The sequence below is a fragment of the Dendrobates tinctorius genome, unplaced genomic scaffold, assembly GCF_039654945.1.
Source record: "Dendrobates tinctorius isolate UK_male_01 unplaced genomic scaffold, ASM3965494v1 ptg000060l, whole genome shotgun sequence".
In the NCBI taxonomy this organism is placed as follows: Eukaryota; Metazoa; Chordata; class Amphibia; order Anura; family Dendrobatidae; genus Dendrobates; species Dendrobates tinctorius.
Genome location: NW_027361728.1, coordinates 73,042,684 through 73,066,175, shown reverse-complemented (window position 1 = coordinate 73,066,175; position 23,492 = coordinate 73,042,684). Strand labels below are relative to the sequence as shown.

The following is a 23,492-nucleotide window of genomic DNA, read 5'->3' as shown; positions in this document are numbered from 1 at the left end:
TTGCGGCTACCAAAAAAACGCAATTCTGGCATTTCTATTTATTTCCCGCTGGGCAGTTTAGCAATCAGGCTATTCCTTTTTTTTGACAGATCGGGTGATTCTGAACGCGGTGATACCTAATTTGTGCATGTGATTTTTTTTATTGTTTTATTTTGAATGGGGCGAAAGGGGGGTGATTTAAACTTTTATATTTTTTTTATTTATTTTCATATTTTTTTAAACTTTCTTTTTAAATTTTGGCATGTTTCAATAGCCTCAATGGGAGGCTAGAAGCATCCACTACTTGATCGGCTCTGCTACATGTAGGCGATGAGCAGTAGATAAGCCCCCGATGACTATGCCGGCAGCTGCAAGGCCAAAAAAAGGGTGACAGATTCCCTTTAAAATGAGTCCACCTTAACTTGTCTGCAACTTCCACCTGACTCCTAAACCGCCACCAGAGAGGCCATTTGACACCTTAAATGGACTCGACCCCCATCAACCATGCCTAATAAAGCCATCAACCATTTCTACATGCTATGGAAAGACTGTGCATACAAGTAAAAAAAAAAAAAAATAATAATAAAATTCCAGAGCTCTGACGGATTAATTTTATCAATGCCATGCGACCAAGTTATGATCGATAATACGGTAACTACAGCAAAATAACAGTTGCTAAACATCCTGCAATGAGGATCCCATAACAGGGAATGTGGAAAGTAAACCATAATTAGGGTCGTAGCTACAATCTGAATACCTGTATAATGACATCTGTCATGCCTCAAAAAACTATTATACTGCATGTATTGTAGTCAGCTCTAATAATTCACCAATTCACAGATTTTAGTTCTAGAAACCACCATTATTTACAGTAGCTGTGCAGTAAAATTTCTTAAACCCACTTACTATCACTACCCGAAAATGATGAACATATCAATAGAAAGATATTATAAATAGGGAGTAATTAAAAACTATACACAATATAACATCATTATAACCGACCATAAAATAACATTCAGAATATCTGGAAGTTGTAATTTAAATAAGCCTAAAGTAGAAAAAGTCTACAAAAGCTTTATTAAAAACCCGGCCACGCCATTGTTAATTGTTTTTCATGCACTTGATAACATTTACTGTTGACCTCTCCAACTGGGTCAAAGTCATTGGGAATAGGCATATTGCCCTTAGTGTTAATTCACTTGATTACTTTACCCTTAGCCGCTCCCACTGGCTCAAGGGCACCGGGAGTAGGCATACTTCCCTTTGTGTTAATGCACTTGATTATACCCTTAGCCGCTCCCACCAGCTCAAGGGTATCAGGAATAGGCATACTGCCCTTTGTGTTAATGCACTTGATTACTTTACCCTTAGCCGCTCCCACTGGCTCAATGGCATCAGGAATAGGCATACTGCCCTTTGTGTTAATGCACTAGATTATACCCTTAACCGCTCCCACCAGCTCAAGGGCATCTGGAATAGGCATATTGCCCTTCATGTTAATGCACTTGATTACTTTACCCTTAGTCACTCCCACTGACTCAAGGGCACACAGATTAGGTACATTGCTCTTCAGTTTTAAAACATGCACTAGATAACTGCATTGTCCAGACGCAACCTTGAAAGAAACATGGTTTGGTCATTATAAACAGTCAAAAACCGTGCCTCGGCATTCTCAAGTCACGTGAAAAAAGAGAGGGTCCTTGAAGCTATAGATTGTATTGAAAAGCATGCCTACCTTGTTCTCTTCTCCCCTCCAGCTGCTGTTCCTGGCTCAGAGGAGCCAATTTATTCTGTAGGCATGCAAAATATTATTGCCATCACCCCAGGGACTTTACCCTAACAGGGTCCTATAAAATATATATGCTTCTGGAGACCAGGGGGCCACACTGTGATGGTCACCCCTCTATACCAGGGGGCCATACCCGGGATGGTTACCCCCCTCCACACCAGGGGGCCATACAAGAGATGATTACCCTCCTCACCAGGGGGCCATACCTGAGATGATTACCTCTCAAAACCAGGGTGCCATACCTGAAATGGTTACCCTTCCAAACCCAGGGGGGGGTCATACTTTGATGAACACTCCCCAAACCAGAGGTCCATATTTGATATGGTTACCCCTACTGACCAATTTATAAATAACTTCAAGGACCCACTAAAAGGAAAACAAATAACTGTTGTTTTCTTTTTTTTTTTCATTTTTAATTCATGTTCTTATTAAAATAAATATAAAATAAACATCAAAGCCTAAGTAACATTAACACGCTGGGGGGAGTCCTTGAAGCTCCCCAATATGGTGATTACCAAACATAAAAATGTACCAACAATTACTCCCAGCCGTTACCCACTAGCTCGGGAGCACCATAGCCACCAGGGTTCCAATGTTCACTTGAATTTCCTGGGGATCCGACAAACCCTTGCTGAAAATCCCCTACACATTTCACCAGGTCCAGAACCATATTAACTTCCAAAAAGAGGAATCCATATCCCAATGTATCCCCCAGACCAATTTCTAACCAACTTCAAGGACCCCCCCAACCACCAGGCTCCAGGTAATCCACTCAGGCCTGTGCCATCTGCCATCTTAAGTAATATAAAATAAGCACTTGGTGGGTATACACCGATCCCTTTTTTTTAATTATTAGTCACGCCTTTATTAAAACAAACATACAATAAAACATCAAAGAATAAATAATATTAACACGCTGGTAGGAGTCCTTGAAGCTCCCAAAATCTGGTGATTATCAAACATAAAGTGAACATAAAATGTACCAACAATTACTCCCAGCCATTACCCCACTAGCTCGGGAGCACCATAACCACAAGGGTTCCAATGTTCACTTGAATTTCCTTGGGATCCGACAAACCCTTGCCAAAACTCCCCTCCACCTTTCACCAGATCCAGAACCATATTAAATTCCAAAAGGAGGAAACCATATCCCATTGGATTCCGAAGACCATATTTAACCAACTTCAAGTACCCCTCCAACCGCACAAGATGTGGGATAAGTGAGGGTGAAAACCATGCAGGTTTACAACCAAGGTATACAACAGGTTAATAATGGAAAATATCCCATTGTAAGGTCCAGAAATAGACAGAGATGGGCAATGCTGTGTTATATGCTGTAACCATAAATGAGAAGCCGCCTGCTCCTCTACAGCAGTTACAGACAGACTCTAATCACCAGCTGTGCATAAATGGTAAGAAATATGTAGGTCTAATATAAGCTGCCTGCAGCCATAGGTGTGTGAGCAGAAAACTGCAAGTTCTGTATCCCAGTCAGTCACTCTACTACATACAATAGATGAGAGACAGGGCTGAAAACTGGGCCCATGATGTGTTTTCCAGAGCAATGTGCAGCATCACACTAGGAGTGCCCACTCACTGCCCGCCATGTGCTGAGTTATTAGTGCCCACTCACTGCCCGCCATGTGCTGAGTTATTAGTGCCCACTCAAATGTACTGAGTTACTCCCCGATTATTTATTTTACACATGATAAAGCACAATCCATTCAGGCCTGTGCTATCCACCATCTTAGGTAATATAAAATAAGCTCTTGGTGGGTATACACTGATCATGCAACATATGAGGGAGACATTATATAGAAACGGAATGGATATATCCGGCAGGACAGCATTTAACATAAGAGGACTAAAGGCAGCAATAGCTACAGAAATCAAGCACTAAGCTGGAAGTCATGTCCAGATTATATGTACAGCCAGGAAAATGACCTGGAGACACAGGATGTTTATACGCAGCATGATCCGTATATAGCAGAGTGAGGAGTGATATCATGTATACAGACCTGTGGTACAGGTTAAGTATACAGCACAGGAATAGAGCCTTTACACATATACCACATATAGTGAGTAACCTGGTTACACTGGATCTGCACACCGAGCATCAAAGTATGTAACAGATGAGGTCACATACAGATCATCAGACTCCATAACTGGGAAGGGGGTAATCAGCACACAGCAGGGTCAGTATACAGTGCACTGACATGAAGGGCAGACTCTCATCATCATACATATACCATCCCCCGACTGCCCCTCTCACCAGTGTCTCTAAAATACCTGTGACTGCCCAGCTCCACCATAGTAATGGCAGACACTGTATGCGTCGCTCCTCTGTCCTATCATACATAAACCCAGAACTCATGAAGACTCTGTATAATACAGCAGTAATGTGGTATATCAGACATGTCTGCAGGGAGGACACACAAAAGCTGCCTCTGCAATAAGTGAGGTAACATGGCAGCTACATGAATTTCTGAGGTAATCTTGATCCCAGATATGATGTAGGAGCTGATACTACCCTAGTACACAATACACAATGTCTGAGGTGAATGCAGAGTAGTATATCAAACATGTCTGCAGGGAGGTCACACAGAAGTTGTCTTAGTCTGTGAGGAAAATGTAGCATGCACATGAGGGACATGGCAACTCCATGAATTGCTGAGGTAATATTGATCCCATACATAACGTAGGAGCTGATACTACACTAGTACATGATGTCTGAGGTGAATGTGCTCCTATCATCTGTAATGTGAGGTGATAACCCTAGTATTATACTCCCTGAAACTGCAGACATGCTTCCTCTTGTTCATCCTGTGTAAGAAAGAGGGAGACAGATTTCCTGTTCTATATGAGCCCCACCCTCCTCACAGTAACCCCCCAGGCACAGATATACTGTGCTTCTAAGGCTACTTTCACACATCCGGTGTGTGGGGTCCGGCGGCGTGCGGTGAAAAGCCGGGCCGCCGGATCCGGCCTGCAGCCGTGACACCGGATGTGTGTGCGGCGAGAGATACGGCTCAGACATTATTTAAAGGAGCCGCAGGACGAGGTGGACAGAGGCAGCCGATGAGAGACAGCTGCTGAAAGGGAGGTGAAGGGAGGGGAGGAGAGGATAGGAGAGGGGAGGGGAGAGGGGGGTGGAGAGAGAGAGACATGGGGGGTTAACACTTAGTGTCCAGGCGAGAGAATCTCTCTCTCTTGCCGGGCACTTGTGGGGTTAACCCCACAGAGAGATCTCTCTCTCTCACCCAGACACTGTGAGTGTTAACCCCACAAGTGCCTGGCGAGAGAGATCTCTCACAAGTGTCCGGATGACAGTGAGAGATCTCTCTCTCGCCGGGCACTTGTGGGGTTAACATTCACAGAGTCCGGGCATGCGCTGTGGAAAAAGCCGGTGCGGCGCTGACAAAAAACGTTGCAGGGAACGTTTTTTGCAGATGCCAGACGGCTAATTTATGCCATGTCCAGCAACAACCGGACACGACGCATAACCATCCGGCACGATGCGGCGACCATGAAAGCTTATGGGACAAAACCGAATCCGGTGCTGGATCTGGTTATTAAAAATTTCGCTGCATCGTGCCGGATTACAAAAACCGGATGTGTGAAAGAGGCCTAAGGCTGCTTTCACACATCCGGCTTTTTGAATCCGGCATGATGCGGCGAAATTTGGAACAACCGGATCCGGTTTTGTCCCATAGAGTTGTATTGTCGCCGCACCGTGCCGGATGGGTATGCGGCGCATCCGGTTTTTGCCGGATACGGCAAAAAGTAGCCGTCCGGCGTCTGCAAAAAATGTTTGCTGCAACGTTTTTTGACAGTGCCGGACCGGTTTTTTTCAGAGCGCATGCGCGGAGACTCTGAGTCTCGCGCTGCTCTTTTAAATGTAGGCGCCACCGTATCCGGCCACACAGGCATCCGGTGTCTCCGGCACATCCCGGATCCGCCCCTACTGCTTTTCGCCTCACGGCGAGACACAAAGCCGGATGTGTGAAAGAAACCTTACTCTGAAAGCAACATCACTCTTGCTTAAAATCTACACCACTATAGTAAAGGTCCACCCATCCCCAAGTCATGTCCTCCTCCGCCTATGGCTCCAGTGGTTTCTGTCTTGTGGTTGTTCAATCTTTATTTTCAGTTTTCAGTTAATGATATGCTCGTGTTCCGGGGCGGGCCTGGAGGAGGGCTTCATGTGGTGCTCTGATTGGGTATTCATAATGCAGACTGCTGACAGGTCACTGATCCCTTTGGTATTTTCTTATATTTTTCATGTTTTTGTCTAAAATTTATTTAGTACACTGATGAAGGTCCATGTGGACCGAAACGTCTGTTAACACCTGTACTGTTATACTTGCATTAAAGCCTACTCTTTCATATCTACCACTTGAGTGCCAAGTTCATCTCTACATTACAAGGTTTGGGACCCTACTGTACTTGTGCACCTGCTCTAAGGTGTGCAGTTTATTCTCTCACCACTGAATCCTCAGTGGCCTGCCCTCTAGTTTACATAATGAATATATATAGCTTGAAAAAAAATCCCCTTCTGCAGGCAGGCGCCGGCCGTGGCGCCTGCGCTGCATCATGATCGCATATATAATGTGTATATAATTAATGTTTCATGTTATCCTTATATTCCTGAAAAAATGGTGCCTGCCACGGCTTCGCAGTAGCAGCTATCGGTGATCCAATAGCTGTTATTGTGCAGGCGACGGATCACTGACAGCTGCTACAACGCAGACATGGCCGGCTCCATTTTCAAACAGATTTTTTTTTTTTAGGAGGATCAGGATAACATGAAACAAATTAACTATATACACATTACATATGCGATCATGCTGCACCGCAGACGCAAGAGCCAGTGCGTGCCTGAAGAAGGTTTTGTTTTTTCCCAAGATATATATATATATATATATATATATATATATATATATATATATATATATGTATATATATATATATATATATATATATATGTAAAATAGGGGCAGGTAGCTGATGTGAGAATTCATGCACATGAATACCTAAGTAGAGCTCCATGTGAATACTCCACCACAGGCCGCCCTGGAGCACGAGCATATCAGTAGCTCACAAAGTGAAAATAAAGATTAAATAACAACCACAAGATGGATTTCACCACCAGGTATCATTTTAATCAGTATAACGGAGCCGACATGACACTGTCTGTAGGTTACTGTGCACAATCCTGCTGACAAGTTCCCATTAAGGCAATACAATATATCCACAAAGTTACCCAACTTTTCATTTTGTGCCCAAAGACAGGTAACAGGAGATGTGCATTACAAATGTGACTTTTTTTAGACAGTAATCAGTTCAGTTGCATACATATTAATGGTCAGTTTTAAAGGGAATCTGTCACCGCTTTTTAGCCCTATCAGCTGCTGGAACCGCCATCAGGGGCTTATCTACAGCATTCTGTAATGCTGTAGATAAGAAACCGATGTAACCTGAAAGATAAGAAAAACAAGTTAGATTATACTCACGTTGGCGTCTGGTCCGGGTCCATTGGGTGTCGCGGTCTGGTCCGGCGCCTCCCATCTTCATGCAATGCCGTCCTCCTTATTACTTCTGTCTCGGCTCTGGCGCAGGCGTACTTTATGTGCCCTGTTGAGGGCAGAGTAAAGTACTGCAGCGCGCAGGTGCCAGACCTCTCTGACCATTCCCGGCGAGTGCACACTGCAGTAGTTTACTCTGCCCTCAACAGGGCAGATAAAGTACGCCTGCACCGGAGCCGCGGTAGAGGAAGGATGGCATCGTATGAAGATTTGAGGCATCGGAACGCGACACCCACCGCACCCCTCCCCCTGTGAGTATAATCTAACTTGTTTTTCTTATCTTTCAGGTTACATGGGGGGGGCTTATCTACAGCATTACAGAATGCTGTAGATAAGCCCCTGATGGCGGTGCCGGCAGCTGATAGGGCTAAAATGGGGTAACAGATTCCCTTAAAAACAAGGTTTTGTACTGCCATTATTCTATGAATAGCAGTAATATGAGTAGAGATATTACTGTTCAGCCATAGTGCTGAGTTTTGCTAAATGATTTCTAAGAATACTTCCTCTTTCTTATGACTAAGTAGTTAACACTTCTTGTTTTTTTTTACATTCTGTGCCAAATTAGCCATTTATACTACAGGCATAAAAAACAAGCATTTAGTTATACAGTACATAGAGTACACTGTTTATTGGTCTGTAGACACATTATATATGTTACCATATAATATCTCATGCTTTCAGGCATTAAAATTTGGGTGATGTCTACAATAGCAAATTGTTAACATTGTCCGAATCACCAATTCAATGATTGCACTGTACAAGTGCTCACTCGTTCTATTGCTCTCCTAATTCATCGCTTGCTTTCTAAACATTAGTCTTAATGCAAAATTAAGTGCTTTTTTGTCTAAATGTTGATAACCTGCAACGGCAGTACAAGAAAGAGTAATTTTCATTTCATTGTTTTACTCACCTCTTCTGAAATCCACTGTTGTGCATGTGCATTACACTGCTTGACAGGGCATAGAAAAGTGCGCCTGCTCGGGACAGCGATGGGGGCCACTGTGTGGATGACATAGGATGCGCGATCCACATGAAGCAGGGAAGGAGGACAGCGGTCTTAAGAAAAGAGGAGGCACCGGACCAAGGCTAGAGACGCCGATCGGAAAGGACTGCACTTTATGGGCGTATAATAAAAGGTCTTTTTTGTGCTATAGAAAGAGAATTGGGGACATACATACAAGGCCGGCTACAGGTTATCTTGAGCCCTGGGTGAAAGATTCTCTGTGGGACCCTTTAACACATACCACGAGTCATGATACATATATACAGCGGAGAAATATAGGTAAACAACACGAGGCCCAACCTGCCCCCTCATCCTCCACATATGCAGATATGCACACTCATACAGTACACATACACATCCATACAATACGCAGCCATGCACACACATACAGTGCACAGACATGCAAACACATACAGTACACAGACACGCACACGTACATTATGCAGACACGCACACACATGCAGTACAAAGACATGCACACACATACAGCATGCAGACACGCACACATACAGTATGCAGACACGCACACACATACAGCATGCAGACACGCACACATACAGTATGCAGACACGCACACATACAGTATGCAGACACGCACACATACAGTATGCAGACACGCACACACATACAGCATGCAGACACGCACACACATACAGCATGCAGACACGCACACACATACAGTATGCAGACATGCACACACATACAGTATGCAGACATGCACATGTGGCGCCCCCAGGAGTATGGTCGCCACAGTGGCATTACCTTCCTCCTAGGGAGTGTGATGTCATGCTTGGAAGCAATAAAGGATCTCTCTGGCAGTTAACCACAAAACAGCTCCCACTCCAGGCCAGCAGAGGGAGCTCTGAACCCAAAACTGGTGGAGGAGCTGCTCTCTGGGGACCAGGAAGGGGAAAAATTAGGAGTTCGTGTGAGGAGGGCAACGTGTGTGGAAGTGAGGAGAGGAGCTGGGGGATTGAGCAGAAAGTTCAGGCTCATTACCAGTTGTAGCGCATGATCTGGAGCCCGATCTCCAAGGTTGTATGGATACTGATGTTCCTGCAACAGAAATCGGAGGAATAGGAAGCTGTAAATGCTCTAATCCCACATAAGACTCGGAGGCACAACAGCAACGTGTGAGCCAGAAGAGAAAGGCTACAGCTGTCTGCCATACGAGGGAGTTCTAGAGAGAATAAGCAAGTGGAACTTCAGTTTAACACAGTACTGCAAGTACCTAAAACTAAGTGCTAGGAAGGAGACTACACAACCCATCCGCCTAGAGAGATTCCTAAGTTGCTTCCAGGCTAGCTATCTGTAATCTGGACCCTGGACTGCATTTGCCAAGCAAAGTAAAGGTAAAGAAACTGCACCCTGTTATGTCCTTGCCTTCTTCCTGCAAACTCTCTAGCACTGCTACATCTCTGTGACAAACACTACACCCTCTTCCTCAACCCCTATCCTCTTCATCTACTCTGCCCTGGGACTACAGCCCTGCCTGTGGAGGGCTACACCATCATTGCTGCACCCCACCATCTGTCCCAGGGGATCTATCTGCAGCGTCGGCTTAACATCTTCATTGCCGAACACCACAGGTGGCGTGACAAATCATTCATTCATAAACTTTATTCCATCATTTCATCCCTTTTACATGGGCACCCAGGGCCGCAGACTGGGTCACCGCTGCTGTGACATTCCCCTCTGAGAGACCAGCCCGGTACCGAGTACCCCACAGCCCTGGGAGGGTGACCCACACACACACATACAGTATGCAGACATGCACACACATACAGTACAAAGACATGCACACACATACAGTACAAAGACATGCCAGACATGCACACATACAGTTGGCATACACGCGCACACATACAGTACAAAGACATGCAAACACATACAGTACAAAGACATGCATATACATACAGTACTAAGACATGCACACACAAAGTAGGCAGACATGCATACACAAACAGCAAGCAGACATGCACAAACATACGGTACGCAGACATGCACACACATGGTACCAGACATGCACATATACAGTAGGCAGATAAAATACACAGAAACGGTATGCAGACATGCGCTGGCACAATACACAAATATGTGCAGGCACGGAAAAAGACATGTGCACAAAAACATGCACACACATGCTTACACATGGTAAGCAGATATGCCATCCAGACCCTGATGGCTAGTTGCCCCCCCCTTCCATTTATCTAGGGCGCTTGCCCGGGTGCACCGAAGGTGTTGCCAGCCCTGCATATATACATCATACTAGAATGCTGTAAAAGAGGGCTTAAAGGTGCTAGCCTCCTTTATACTGGGAAAGCTTGGTGAGAGTAGAATACAGAAAAAAGGCAACACAGTTGTGCTGAAAAATTATATATATACTAGCTGAAGACCCCGGCGCTGCCCGGGCATAGTAACTAACTGTGGCTAGTTATAGCAAATTATAATTATCCTCCATCCCATAGTCCTGTGCCCATATACCCATCATACATATCCACGATCCCATAGGCCAGTGCCCATATACCCATCATACATATCCTCCATCCCATAGTCCCATGCCCATATACCCATCATACATATTCTCCATCCCATAGTCCCATGCCCATATACCCATCATACATATCCGCCATCCCATAGTCCCGTGCCCATATACCCATCACACATCCTCCATCCCATAGTCCCGTGCCCATATACATATCCGCCATCCCATAGTCCTGTGCCCATATACCCATCACACATCCTCCATCCCATAGGCCAGTGCCCATATACCCATCATACATATCCTCCATCCCATAGTCCCATGCCCATATACCCATCATACATATTCGCCATCCCATAGTCTCGTGCCCATATACCCATCATGCATATCCGCCATCCCTTAGTCCAGTGCCCATATACCCATCACACATCCTCCATCCCATAGTCCCGTGCCCATATACATATCCGCCATCCCATAGTCCTGTGCCCATATACCCATGACACATTCTCCATCCCATAGGCCAGTGCCCATATACCTATCAAACATATCCTCCATCCCACAGTCCCATGCCCATATACCCATCATACATATTCGCCATCCCATAGTCTCGTGCCCATATACCCATCATACATATCTGCCATCCCATAGTGCCGTGCCCATATACCCATCATACATATCCTCCATCCCATAGTCCCGTGCCCATATACCCATCACACATCCTCCATCCCATAGGCCAGTGTCCATATACCCATCATACATATCCTCCATCCCATAGTCCTGTGCCCATATACATATCTGCCATCCCATAGTCCCGTGTCCATATACCCATCACACATTCTCCATCCCATAGGCCCGTGCCCATATACCCATCATACATATCCTCCATCCCATAGTCGAGTGCCCATATACCCATCACACATCCTCCATCCTATAGTCCTGCGCCCATATACATATCTGCCATCCCATAGTCCCGTGTCCATATACCCATCACACATCCTCCATCCCATAGGCCCGTGCCCATATACCCATCATACATATCCTCCATCCCATAGTCCCATGCCCATATACCCATCATACATATCCTCCATCCCATAGTCCAGTGCCCATATACCCATCACACATCCTCCATCCCATAGGCCCGTGCCCATATACATATCCGCCATCCCATAGTCCCGTGCCCATATACCCATCACACATCCTCCATCCCATAGGCCAGTGCCCATATACCCATCATACATATCCTCCATCCCATAGTCCTGTGCCCATATACATATCTGCCATCCCATAGTCCCGTGTCCATATACCCATCACACATCCTCCATCCCATAGGCCCGTGCCCATATACCCATCATACATATCGTCCATCCCATAGTCCCGTGCCCATATACCCATCATACATATCCTCCATCCCATAGTCCCGTGCCCATATACCCGTCATACATATCCTCCATCCCATAGTCGAGTGCCCATATACCCATCACACATCCTCCATCCCATAGTCCTGTGCCCATATACATATCTGCCATCCCATAGTCCCGTGTCCATATACCCATCACACATCCTCCATCCCATAGGCCCGTTGTGACGTCTGCCTGCGGTCTGGACTGCAGCCAGACAGCACCCCGAGAAACACTGAGACCCTTTACCCCTATACAGGGATCTGGATTTATAGCAGAGCCCAGGAGGCGCTGTCTGAATAGGAGCAATGACCAGAGCAGGACGGTCGCCAGAAAGGTGTTCCAATACTGGACACAGAGGCAATGATATCCGAGACTAAACCAGTCAGGCAGAAATGGTATAAAAACAGTAGACAGTAGCAGAGTCAGATTCCAGGCCGAAGCCAGAGTCATAAACCAGGAGGGCAGCAGAAGTACAGAATCGTTAGGCAAAAGCAGAGTCAGAATCCAGGCCGAAGTCAGTGTCATAAACCAGGAGAGTCACAGAGGTACAGAATCGTTAGGCAGAAGCAGAGTCAGAAGTCCAGGCAAAAGTCAGAGTCAGTAAAACAGCAATTCACACAGTAACACGCAGGGGAACCAAGAATATATCCGGCGGCCTGCAAGAGCAGTCCCAAGGTATTTGAGGGATCAGGTCATCCCTTACAGGCCCGTGGCCTGATGATGTCATCCGGACCGCCCCCAGGACCAGGCTGGATGGTAATGCACCAGCCCCTTCATGACTGATCGAGGAGCGAAGCCTGCGTCCAGCGGACGCCTGCGCAGGAGCCTCATGACTATCGCCGCCATCACTCGGGGTTGAAGCACAACGCCTCCCAGAGACCAAGGCCGAGACTGCAGGCCACAGGTCAGCCGGTGATAGGACAGTCCGGGGCCTCCTAGTGGTCGAGGCTGGGACAGCAGGCCCTGAGTCTGATGGTGATGTGATAGTCCGGCGCCTCCTACTGGCCGAGGCCGGGACAGCAGGCCCCGAGTCTGGCGGTGCCGTGACAGTACCCCCCCTCTAAGAGGGGCCTCCGGACCCTCAAAACCCGGTTTGTCAGGGTGGAGGAGGTGAAACCTCCTAATCAACCGCTTTGCACGAATGTCACTAGCGGGGACCCAGGACCTCTCCTCTGGGCCGTAGCCCTTCCAATGCACCAAATATTGTACCGAGTTTCTCACTAGACGGGAATCAAATATGCCCTGGACCTCGTACTCCAAGGCGCCCTTGACCAAAACTGGAGGAGGAAGGGACCGGACGGGACGAATTGGGGAGCGGTATACCTCGAGGAGGGACTTATGAAAAACGTTAGGAATTTTAAAAGACTGCGGGAGCTTTAACCGAAACGCTACCGGGTTAATTACCTCTAATATTTCATATGGGCCGATGAACCTGGGACCCAGTTTGGCCGACGGTACCTTAAGTTTGATGTTTCTTGTAGAGAGCCAAACCTTGTCACCAACTCCCAGGTGCGGCCCCTGGGATCGTCGTCTATTAGCTGCCGAAGTCTGTCTAATTTGAGCCCCTTTTAAATTAGAGTTTACTTCGAACCAAATAGTCTTTAGACGATGTATATTTTGCTCAACCCCTGGGATTTCCGACATCTTGGCCAAAAATGATCCAAAGCGCGGATGTAGTCCAAGGTTACAGAAGAAGGGGGTGGTTTTGATGGAGTCTTGGTATCTATTATTGAGAGCGAACTCTGCCAATGGCAAATGTTCCACCCAATCTGACTGATGTGCTGAGACATAGCAGCGGAGATATTGCTCCAGCGTTTGGTTGGCACGCTCAGTTTGACCATTCGTCTCGGGATGGTATGCCGAGGAAAAGGACAACTCAACACCAATACGTCTACAGAACGCCCTCCAGAACTTCGAGACGAACAGGGTACCCCTGTCGGATACGATATTTGCCGGAACGCCGTGCAAACGTACAACGTGAAGAACAAACAACTTACTTAAGGTTTCAGAGTTGGGTAAGCCGGACAGGGGAACAAAGTGAGACTGTTTACTGAACCTGTCCACCACCACCCAAATACAAGTTTTCCCCTCGGAGGGTGGCAGGTCTGTAATGGAGTGCATGGAGATGTGGGTCCATGGACTTTCAGGGGTGGGCAAGGGCTGAAGCCAGCCGGCAGGACGGTTATGGGGGGGACTTGGCGCGGGCACAGACTTCACACGCTGAGACGTACTCCTTACAGTCCTTGGCCACCGTTGGCCACCAAAAGTTCCTGGTTACCAGCCTAGTGGTATTATTGAGACCAGGGTGGCCTGCCAGGACGGAGTCGTGAGATTCTTTTAACACTCGTAAGCGAAAGGTAGCTGGAACGAATAATTTTTTGGGGGGCGTAGTGTCAGGAGCTTGTTCTGATGACCTACGGATCTCCTCCAGAAGGTCCAGAGATACTGCCGACACGACAGTGCCATTAGCCAATATGGGGGCTGGTTCATAGTCCTCGGTGTGTGTGTGACAAAAGCTGCGGGAGAGGGCATCTGCCCTCACATTTTTGGTTCCGGGGCGAAAGGTGATTAAGAAATCGAACCTGGAGAAAAACAAGGCCCACCTGGCCTGCCTAGGGTTTAGTCTTTTAGCCGACTCTAGGTAGGTTAGGTTCTTGTGATCGGTAATAACAGTAACTTTGTGTTTGGCGCCTTCGAGGAAGTGGCGCCATTCCTCGAAGGCCCACTTGATGGCCAATAATTCTCGGTTGCCAATGTCATAGTTTCTCTCCGTGGCAGAGAATTTGCGGGAGAAAAAGGCACATGGGCGAAGCTGAGTGAGGGCTGCAGTGCCTTGTGAGAGCACTGCTCCCACTCCGACTTCGGAGGCATCTACTTCCACAATAAACGGGTGGTCCTGGTTGCCTCAGGATTCCAATTAGTCACATCCGCCCCTTTCCGGGTAAGGTCCGTGAGTGGCTTGGCAATCTCTGAGAATCCCCGGATGAACTTGCGATAATAATTCGCAAATCCCAAAAATCGCTGTAGTGCTTTCAGCGATTTGGGTTGTACCCAATCCTTAATGGGTTGAATCTTGGCGGGATCCATGCGGAACCCCTTGCCTGAGACCATGTATCCTAAGAACTGCACCTCTTCGGCAAAAAAACCCACATTTCTCAAATTTCGCGAACAAAGAGTTTTCGCGCAGTCTCTGCAGTACTGAACGGACGTGTTGAGCATGCGTCACAGGGTCAGCGGAATAAATCAAAATGTCGTCCAGATATACGACGACATACACCCCACAAATATCTCTGAAAATATCATTGACGAAGTGCTGAAATACTGCAGGAGCGTTACTGAGTCCAAAGGGCATTACCAGGTACTCAAAATGGCCAAGGGGTGTATTAAAGGCCGTTTTCCATTCGTCCCCATCTCTTATGCGGACCAGGTTATATGCCCCCCGGAGGTCAAGCTTAGTAAACCAGCGAGCTCCCAGTAACTGATTAAACAGATCAGGAATGAGTGGCAGCGGGTATTGATTTTTTACGGTTATGGCGTTCAGCTCACGGTAGTCAATGCATGGTCTAAGTCCACCATCTTTTTTCTCTACAAAGAAAAACCCAGCTCCTACAGGTGAGGTGGAAGGTCTAATGAAGCCTTTTCGAAGGCTATCTGCTACGTATTCCTTCATGGCTACACGCTCAGGACCAGAGAGGTTGAATATTCTCCCCTTAGGGAGACGGGCACCAGGGACCAATTCAATAGGACAATCGTATTCTCTGTGAGGAGGTAGTTTCTCCGACTCCACTATAGAGAAAACATCTTCATAATCCCTAAACGCATATGGAATAGAAGGTGTTTTAATTTTAATCTGGTTTACTGAAAAAGACATACAGTTACTCTGACACCGTGGACTCCAGCGCACAACGTCACCTATGCGCCAGTCAATAACCGGATTATGTTGGTGCAACCATGGCATGCCTAACACAACTGGATCAGATAAATTGTATATAACAAAAAATGACATTTGCTCGTTATGTAATGTCCCCACTGACATAGAAATTTCGGCAGTAACGAATTCCACGCCTCCTTGGCATATAGATGTACCATTAATCGCAGTAGTCTGAATAGGCGCTTTAAGCCTTGACAGAGGTACACCAAGGCTCTTAGCAAATGAAAAATCCATAAGGTTGCCAGCAGCACCACAATCCACATAAGCCTTCACACACAGACGTTTCTTAGCAAAAGAAAGGGAAACTGGTAACAACAGTTTGGCTGCATTTGCGGGCAATACCTGACCCCCAGAGCTGTCCAGGGGGCGATGATCCAGGGATGTGGATTTCCAACAGCCAGCATTTTCCTTGAAGCTTCCAAGCTGCAGCATGCTTGAGCCTGAGAGCGACCTTCCAGGCTGTGCAATGTAACAGGTGTTTGGGCCAAGAATCAGCTCAGTCAGGAGGAAGGAAAAAAAAAAAGTGAGGAAAAACTGCTTTTATATGTGTTAAGTACAGACACAAAAAGCCATTTTATTTTTGTGGCCGGATATAATGTGACGTCTGCCTGCGGTCTGGACTGCAGCCAGACAGCACCCCGAGAAACACTGAGACCCTTTACCCCTATACAGGGATCTGGATTTATAGCAGAGCCCAGGAGGCGCTGTCTGAATAGGAGCAATGACCAGAGCAGGACGGTCGCCAGAAAGGTGTTCCAATACAGGACACAGAGGCAATGATATCCGAGACTAAACCAGTCAGGCAGAAATGGTATAAAAACAGTAGACAGTAGCAGAGTCAGATTCCAGGCCAAAGCCAGAGTCATAAACCAGGAGGGCAGCAGAAGTACAGAATCGTTAGGCAAAAGCAGAGTCAGAATCCAGGCCAAAGTAAGAGTCATAAACCAGGAGAGCAGCAGAGGTACAGAATCGTTAGGCAGAAGCAGAGTCAGAATCCAGGCCGAAGTCAGTGTCATAAACCAGGAGAGTCGCAGAGGTACAGAATCGTTAGGCAGAAGCAGAGTCAGAAGTCCAGGCAAAAGTCAGAGTCAGTAAAACAGCAATTCACACAGTAACACGCTGGGGAACCAAGAATATATCCGGCGGCCTGCAAGAGCAGTCCCAAGGTATTTGAGGGATCAGGTCATCCCTTACAGGCCCGTGGCCTGATGATGTCATCCGGACCGCCCCCAGGACCAGGCTGGATGGTAATGCACCAGCCCCTTCATGACTGATCGAGGAGCGAAGCCTGCGTCCAGCGGACGCCTGCGCAGGAGCCTCATGACTATCGCCGCCATCACTCGGGGTTGAAGCACAACGCCTCCCAGAGACCAAGGCCGAGACTGCAGGCCACGGGTCAGCCGGTGATAGGACAGTCCGGGGCCTCCTACTGGCCGAGGCTGGGACAGCAGGCCCTGAGTCTGATGGTGATGTGATAGTCCGGAGCCTCCTACTGGCCGAGGCCGGGACAGCAGGCCCTGAGTCTGGCGGTGCCATGACACCCGTGCCCATATACCCATCATACATATCCTCCATCACATAGTCCCATGCCCATATACCCATCATACATATCCTCCATCCCATAGTCCAGTGCCCATATACCCATCACACATCCTCCATCCCATAGGCCCGTGCCCATATACCCATCATACATATCGTCCATCCCATAGTCCCGTGCCCATATACCCGTCATACATATCCTCCATCCCATAGTCCAGTGCCCATATACCCATCACACATCCTCCATCCCATAGTCCCGTGCCCATATACCCGTCATACATATCCTCCTTCCCATAGTCCAGTGCCCATATACCCATCACACATCCTCCATCCCATAGTCAACCATTATGACATCATAATGAGCGGCGGCAGGGCTTGCAACCTATGATGACATCAGCGTCGCCATGGCAACCATTGTGACATCATAATGAGGGGCGGGGCTTGAAACGCACACACTGCTTCTCCATTATGCAAATAGGGGCATTATGACATCATAATGAGGGGCGGGGCTTGACGCGCACACACTTTTTCCCCAGTATGTAGATAGGGGCAAAATTGTTTGGTGAATTGGAACACGCGGGGTTAAAATTTCGCCTCACAACATAGCTTAGGACGCTCTCGGGGTCCAGACGTGTGACTGTGCCAAATTTTGTGGCTGTAGCTGCAACGGTGAGGATGCCTATCCCGGTCATACACACATACATACACACACACATACACACATACATACATACACACTTTGAGCTTTATATATTAGATATATATGTATATATATATATATATATATATATATATATTCATTCAGTGTTATGCAGGGTGTTTGCTTGTCACATGTGATTGTCCTGAGTTAATGGATTTCTTGTGTAAGAGTTTTTATGTAGCAGTGAATAATTGTGTTTTAAAAATACAAAAGGAAATTCCCCAAAGTACACACATATGTCGATATAGTACACAACTTTTCTTTTTACATCTGTTCATACCACACCAGTGCTGCACTCCATGGAAGGTGTTGTTTTTTTGCTATATTCCTATAAAGAGTTTCTTACATTTTTTTTGCACTTTTTGTGACTGGGGTTCTATTTCTTTCAAAAAATAGTAAACTGATGAAGACATTTAACTGTGAATGTCTCGTTTTTCACATTTTGCTTTACTGGTCAAAGTTGACAACTTTATACTCCACACCTATACTGCAGCCTGCTGCCAGATCTGGCTTTCTGTATAAATACCAATCCACCTAGCATTTATTATTATGTCATTGTTGGAAAGGGTTGAAAGTTGTGGGTTAAATAGATTGCCAAAAGTTAATTATAGTGTTGCACAAAATGCATAGCAAAAGAAAAGTAGAAATACCAAAGGATAGGTTAATGTAAAAGAAAAAAACATACAACAGCTAAGTCTGGAGGAGCTACAGGCAACAACAGAAATACCACAACCACTGGCCTGATGTGTATTAGTGGGGAGGAATAGACGAAAAGTTATGGAAGATGTGGAACATCACTCGTCTCTGAGTGCAGGATGATGTTACCTCTAACAGTGACACCTTCAGTTTAAAAAGTATCTGTCATGTAAAATATAATACTATTAACCTGCAGATATGGGTTTTATTCTGCAGGTTAATAGCATTCTGACACTGTGAGCCCCACTGTCGAGAGGAAATTAACTTTATTCCCCCTGCAAGCTCATTCTTTCAGTTACAGGGGTGGTGTCGACAGGGTTTCTGCTGTGGCTGCAACAGTGCCGCCGGCAATGATTGACAGCCAGCTCAGTATAAGGTCTTATTCACACATCAGTGTGTCCACTAAGTGTGGTGACAGTTTTCACACGTACCAGAGACACTGACACGTAGACCCATAAAAATGAATGGGTCTGTGCACATGTGAGTATGTTTCCACAGACCGTGCGTCCGTGGGCAAAACACGCTGACATGCCCGTCTTTTACCAGTAGCACGGTCTGCAAAACGTCCCGCATATGTGGACACGGAGAGCACACATTGATGTAATCCACATGACACGCATTTGCATCGGGGAAGAAGTGCTACAGTAAGTGCTGTTCTCTGACTCCGAGTGACACCTTACAATACAAAGGTGACATCAACCCCACCACTATTACCCCACTTGCCACTGCTACAGGACAAATGGGAAGAGACGGACAAAGTGCCAGAATAGATGTACCTTTTCTGGGCAGCTGCGGGCTTGTGTTTTTAGGTTGGGGACACCTATATCAATGGGCCCCTTACCAGCCTGAGAATACCAGCCACCAGCTTTGAGCTTTAGCAAGGCTGGTTGTCAAAAATGGGGGGACCCCATGCCGTTTTTTTTAAATTATTTATTTACTTAATTTAAAAAAAAAAACAGCGTGGGGACCCATCTATTCGTGATAACCAACCTTGCTAAAGCTGACAGCTCAGGATTGCAGCCCCAGCTTTGAATTTTGCCTGGCTGGTTAAAGAAAATAGGGGGGAACCTACGTCGGGTTTTTCATTCATTTATTTAGTTAGGTGGCGGGGAAGGAATACCCCGATCATTCGATCCTGCTGTCACTGTTATTAGCGGCAGCAGGTGTCAGATGATGGGAATAATAGTCCCAAAAGCCCCCACCTGCTGTCATCGTTCTGACTCTAACATAACTCTCCTCATTCTCTTCTACTCATACCGATCGCCGTCAGAGCAGGGGAGATTGATGAGAGCCATCTTCAGCACCTGCCGCTGCGGAACAGCGCTTACCGTAGCTCTTCTTCCCCGGCAGCCATCCGTGTGGTACTGATGCGGCACATGGTTGCCACACGTGTACCGCAAATATCACATTCAGGAGACACAGACACAAGGACATGGATATCTCCAGTATTGTTTTTCTGGTACCGGCAAAAATGCTTAAAAATCGCTTAAAAGACGCATCCCATTCATTTGAATGCATTCTGCACTTTTTGTGTATATTGATGCGTTTTTTTCGGCAAAAAAAATGCATCACGGTAAAAAAACGCAGCATGCTCATTAATTTTGCAGAGAAGTCTGCGTTTTTAGCTATTTTATATGAGACTGGGGACGCGCGGAAAAAAATGCATCAAAAACAAGCGTTTTTTTGCGCAAATAACGCGCGTTTTCTGGGAAGGAGTCCGGTTTTCATGCAGAAATTTTCTGCATACGTGGGCACATAGCCTAAAAGTTCCAAATTGCATCATCCAATAGAAAATGCCACAATAGTTTTCTGTCATAACTATTTGAGATCTTACTATTGAACTTCTTAATGCCTCTTCTTTATAAAACTAGGAGGCAAACAAAGATGTGGTGGGACTCCTAGGAAGTTTTGGATTGTCAAAGTACTGCTCTGCACTAATTGGACTTGGTACAGAGCTGAACTCTTAAGAGTCTGTTGATCGGTGATAAAAAGTGTAAGTAATACAATATCTTTACATATGAAGGTGTTACATTCATTTTATAGGTACTGTACATGCTCTAAATATATTTTATAAAAATATTGAAAATTATGAAGCTCTCAAAAGTGAGCTAACAACATATCTATGAAGCAATGAAATATCAGCAATTCATTAGCAACAAACAATTAATGCTACAAAAATATTATATTAAAGTACTTTTAAAGTGACTTACGTACTTGATGTGCCCTCTTGAGGAAAATATCAAACAGTTTCTTACTATGCAGAACTTCTTACTTGTAGATTGGTTTGCTAGAATTGTAGGCAGATGCTATTTTACAGAGGAAAAAGCCCAACACATAATACAAAGGTTAAAATGTCCATTAAAATCCTGAAATACCCAAAAATTATCAAAAGAAATAATCTAAATTATCTAAAGCAAAGAGAGAAATATTACCAAGAATGTGGACACTGGTAAAATTCAGAATGAGAAACCAGAGACAAATGGGGAAGTATTGTATGCTTTTTTCACATGTTCATATAATTTGAGTATTCTTACACAATTGTTATTTCCTGTAGTCAAAACAACAGCACAGATATATTAGGATTAACCATTTGTTGCAATTTAGGACTGATGCTAGGTACAAACTAATTAGACCTTATACATGACACCACCTCCCCTCGTTTATCCTTTTTTAAATAATAATTTTTTTTTAACTTTATTTAGTGTTTAAACCTCTGCTGATCCGCACCATAAGGCCGGGATCACACATGCAAGAAACTCGGATGCATCTTAATACCCGTCACTGGAGCCGTCACTCGGGAGCGGAGCGTCCGGCTGCATAGAAATATATCCCGCCGCACGCTGCGCTCCTGAGTGCCGGGTATTAAGATGCGAGATTCGTCTGATTTTCTCACATGTGTTATCCCGGACTAAAGAGAAGTTCAGTTTTTATTTAAGTTTTGCAGATATTTGGATATTTAGCAAGATACCTCTTGTTGAGATATTTCTCAGGTCTGTGGCTATCTCTATGATACTGCTTTACAGATGCCTCCAAAAAGGATCTGAGACTTAACTGCCCAAGTAACAGGTGCAGCTTTTGTAAACCAGTCAGTTCTTCTGGAGAGGATCTCTGTCTCATACACTGACTTAAGACAGCAGCCTTTTACTAATATGCTTAGAGGTTTATTAGTTTCTCTTTCTCTCTCTCTCGTCCTCTTTCTCTTTCTCCCTTTCTTTCTTTCTTTCTTTCTATCGCTCTCGATTTTCTGAACAATTAGAAGCTGAGCAGTATTTATTTCGTTGCCAAATTCAAATTTCACGAGATCTGCTGATCTTAATTTGTGGAAGGGTTAATCACAATAGACAGTATTGTTGGAGATTTGTGATGTAATATATGATTTGGCCAGTAGAGGGTATCAGAGAAGCAGGAGTTGCAGCTCAAGGGTTTGGCAGTTGGTGACAGTTGATAGAACAGTTCAAGGGGAGAGTGAAGGTCCCTAAAGAGTGGTACAACTCTGGATCTGTTTTTGGTGACTCTAGGGGACCCATTGTTCGGGTTGATATGAGCTGACTCGGTGAGAACAACCAAAGACACAGGATATTATGCTAGGTCGTGTGAGGCCTTATTTCTAAGGACTTAGAGAAGCCCTGCATTGGACAGATCGGCATTCTTTAAAAGTCAGCGTTTCTGAGCATTTGGGTAATCAGGACCCTTCTATTTCAGTCTCAGGACGTACTGATAAGGCCGGAGTCACACTACAGCGAGATACGGCCGAGTCTCGCAGGTTATCACCAAGCTCTGGCATCGGCACTCCGGAGCGGAGCGTGCAGCCGCACAGCCATACATGGAGCTGCACGCTCCGCTCCAGAGTGCCTGCGCCTAGAGCTTGGTTTTAACCTGCGAGACTCGGCCGTATCTCGCTGTAGTGTGATCCCGGCCTAACATCTTACATCTGAATATATATGCGCATATATAAACAGCTTTATAGAAGTCTATTTAGTTAGAAGAAAAGGCCTCTTCAAAAACTACTCCTAGAAGGGGATTATTAACCCCTTAATGACCAGAGGTATTTTTGGTTTTGCATTTTCATTTTTTGCTCCTGGTCTTCCCAGAGCCATAACTTTTTTTTATTTTTTGGTCAATGTGGCCATGTGAGGGCTTAATTTTTGCAGGACGAGTTGTACTTTTGAACGACACCATTACCAATTCATGTACTCATAAATGGGAAAAAAATTCCAAATGTGGTGAAATTGCAAAAAAAAAAGTGCAATCATATACCGGCTTTTTATTTTGCTTTTTTACTAGGTTCACTAAATGCTAAATCTGACCTGTCATTATGATTCTCCAGGTCATTTTAAGTTCATAGACACCATACATGTCTAGGTTCTTTTTTATCTAAGTGGTGAAAA

At 45.7% G+C, this 23,492-nt stretch overlaps 1 protein-coding gene across 7 annotated transcripts in view; it reads right to left on the bottom strand.

Annotated features, from left to right (window-relative positions):
* The window catches only part of LOC141092675 (cysteinyl leukotriene receptor 2-like), a 44,256-nt gene extending 22,679 nt beyond the window's left edge, over positions 1–21,577 (bottom strand). For 2 of the 7 annotated variants that reach the window (XM_073579044.1, XM_073579048.1), the window contains exons 1-2: positions 21,537–21,575; positions 21,315–21,410 (exon numbers count right to left, since the gene is read on the bottom strand). Coding sequence is in view for 1 of the 7 variants with exons in the window: in XM_073579042.1 (XP_073435143.1) it covers positions 16,512–16,601 (90 nt within the window). In the remaining 6 variants the exon portion in view is untranslated. The other 5 variants (XM_073579047.1, XM_073579045.1, XM_073579042.1 and 2 more) reach the window with 5 other exon arrangements.
* Positions 21,578–23,492: the final 1,915 nt, after the last annotated feature.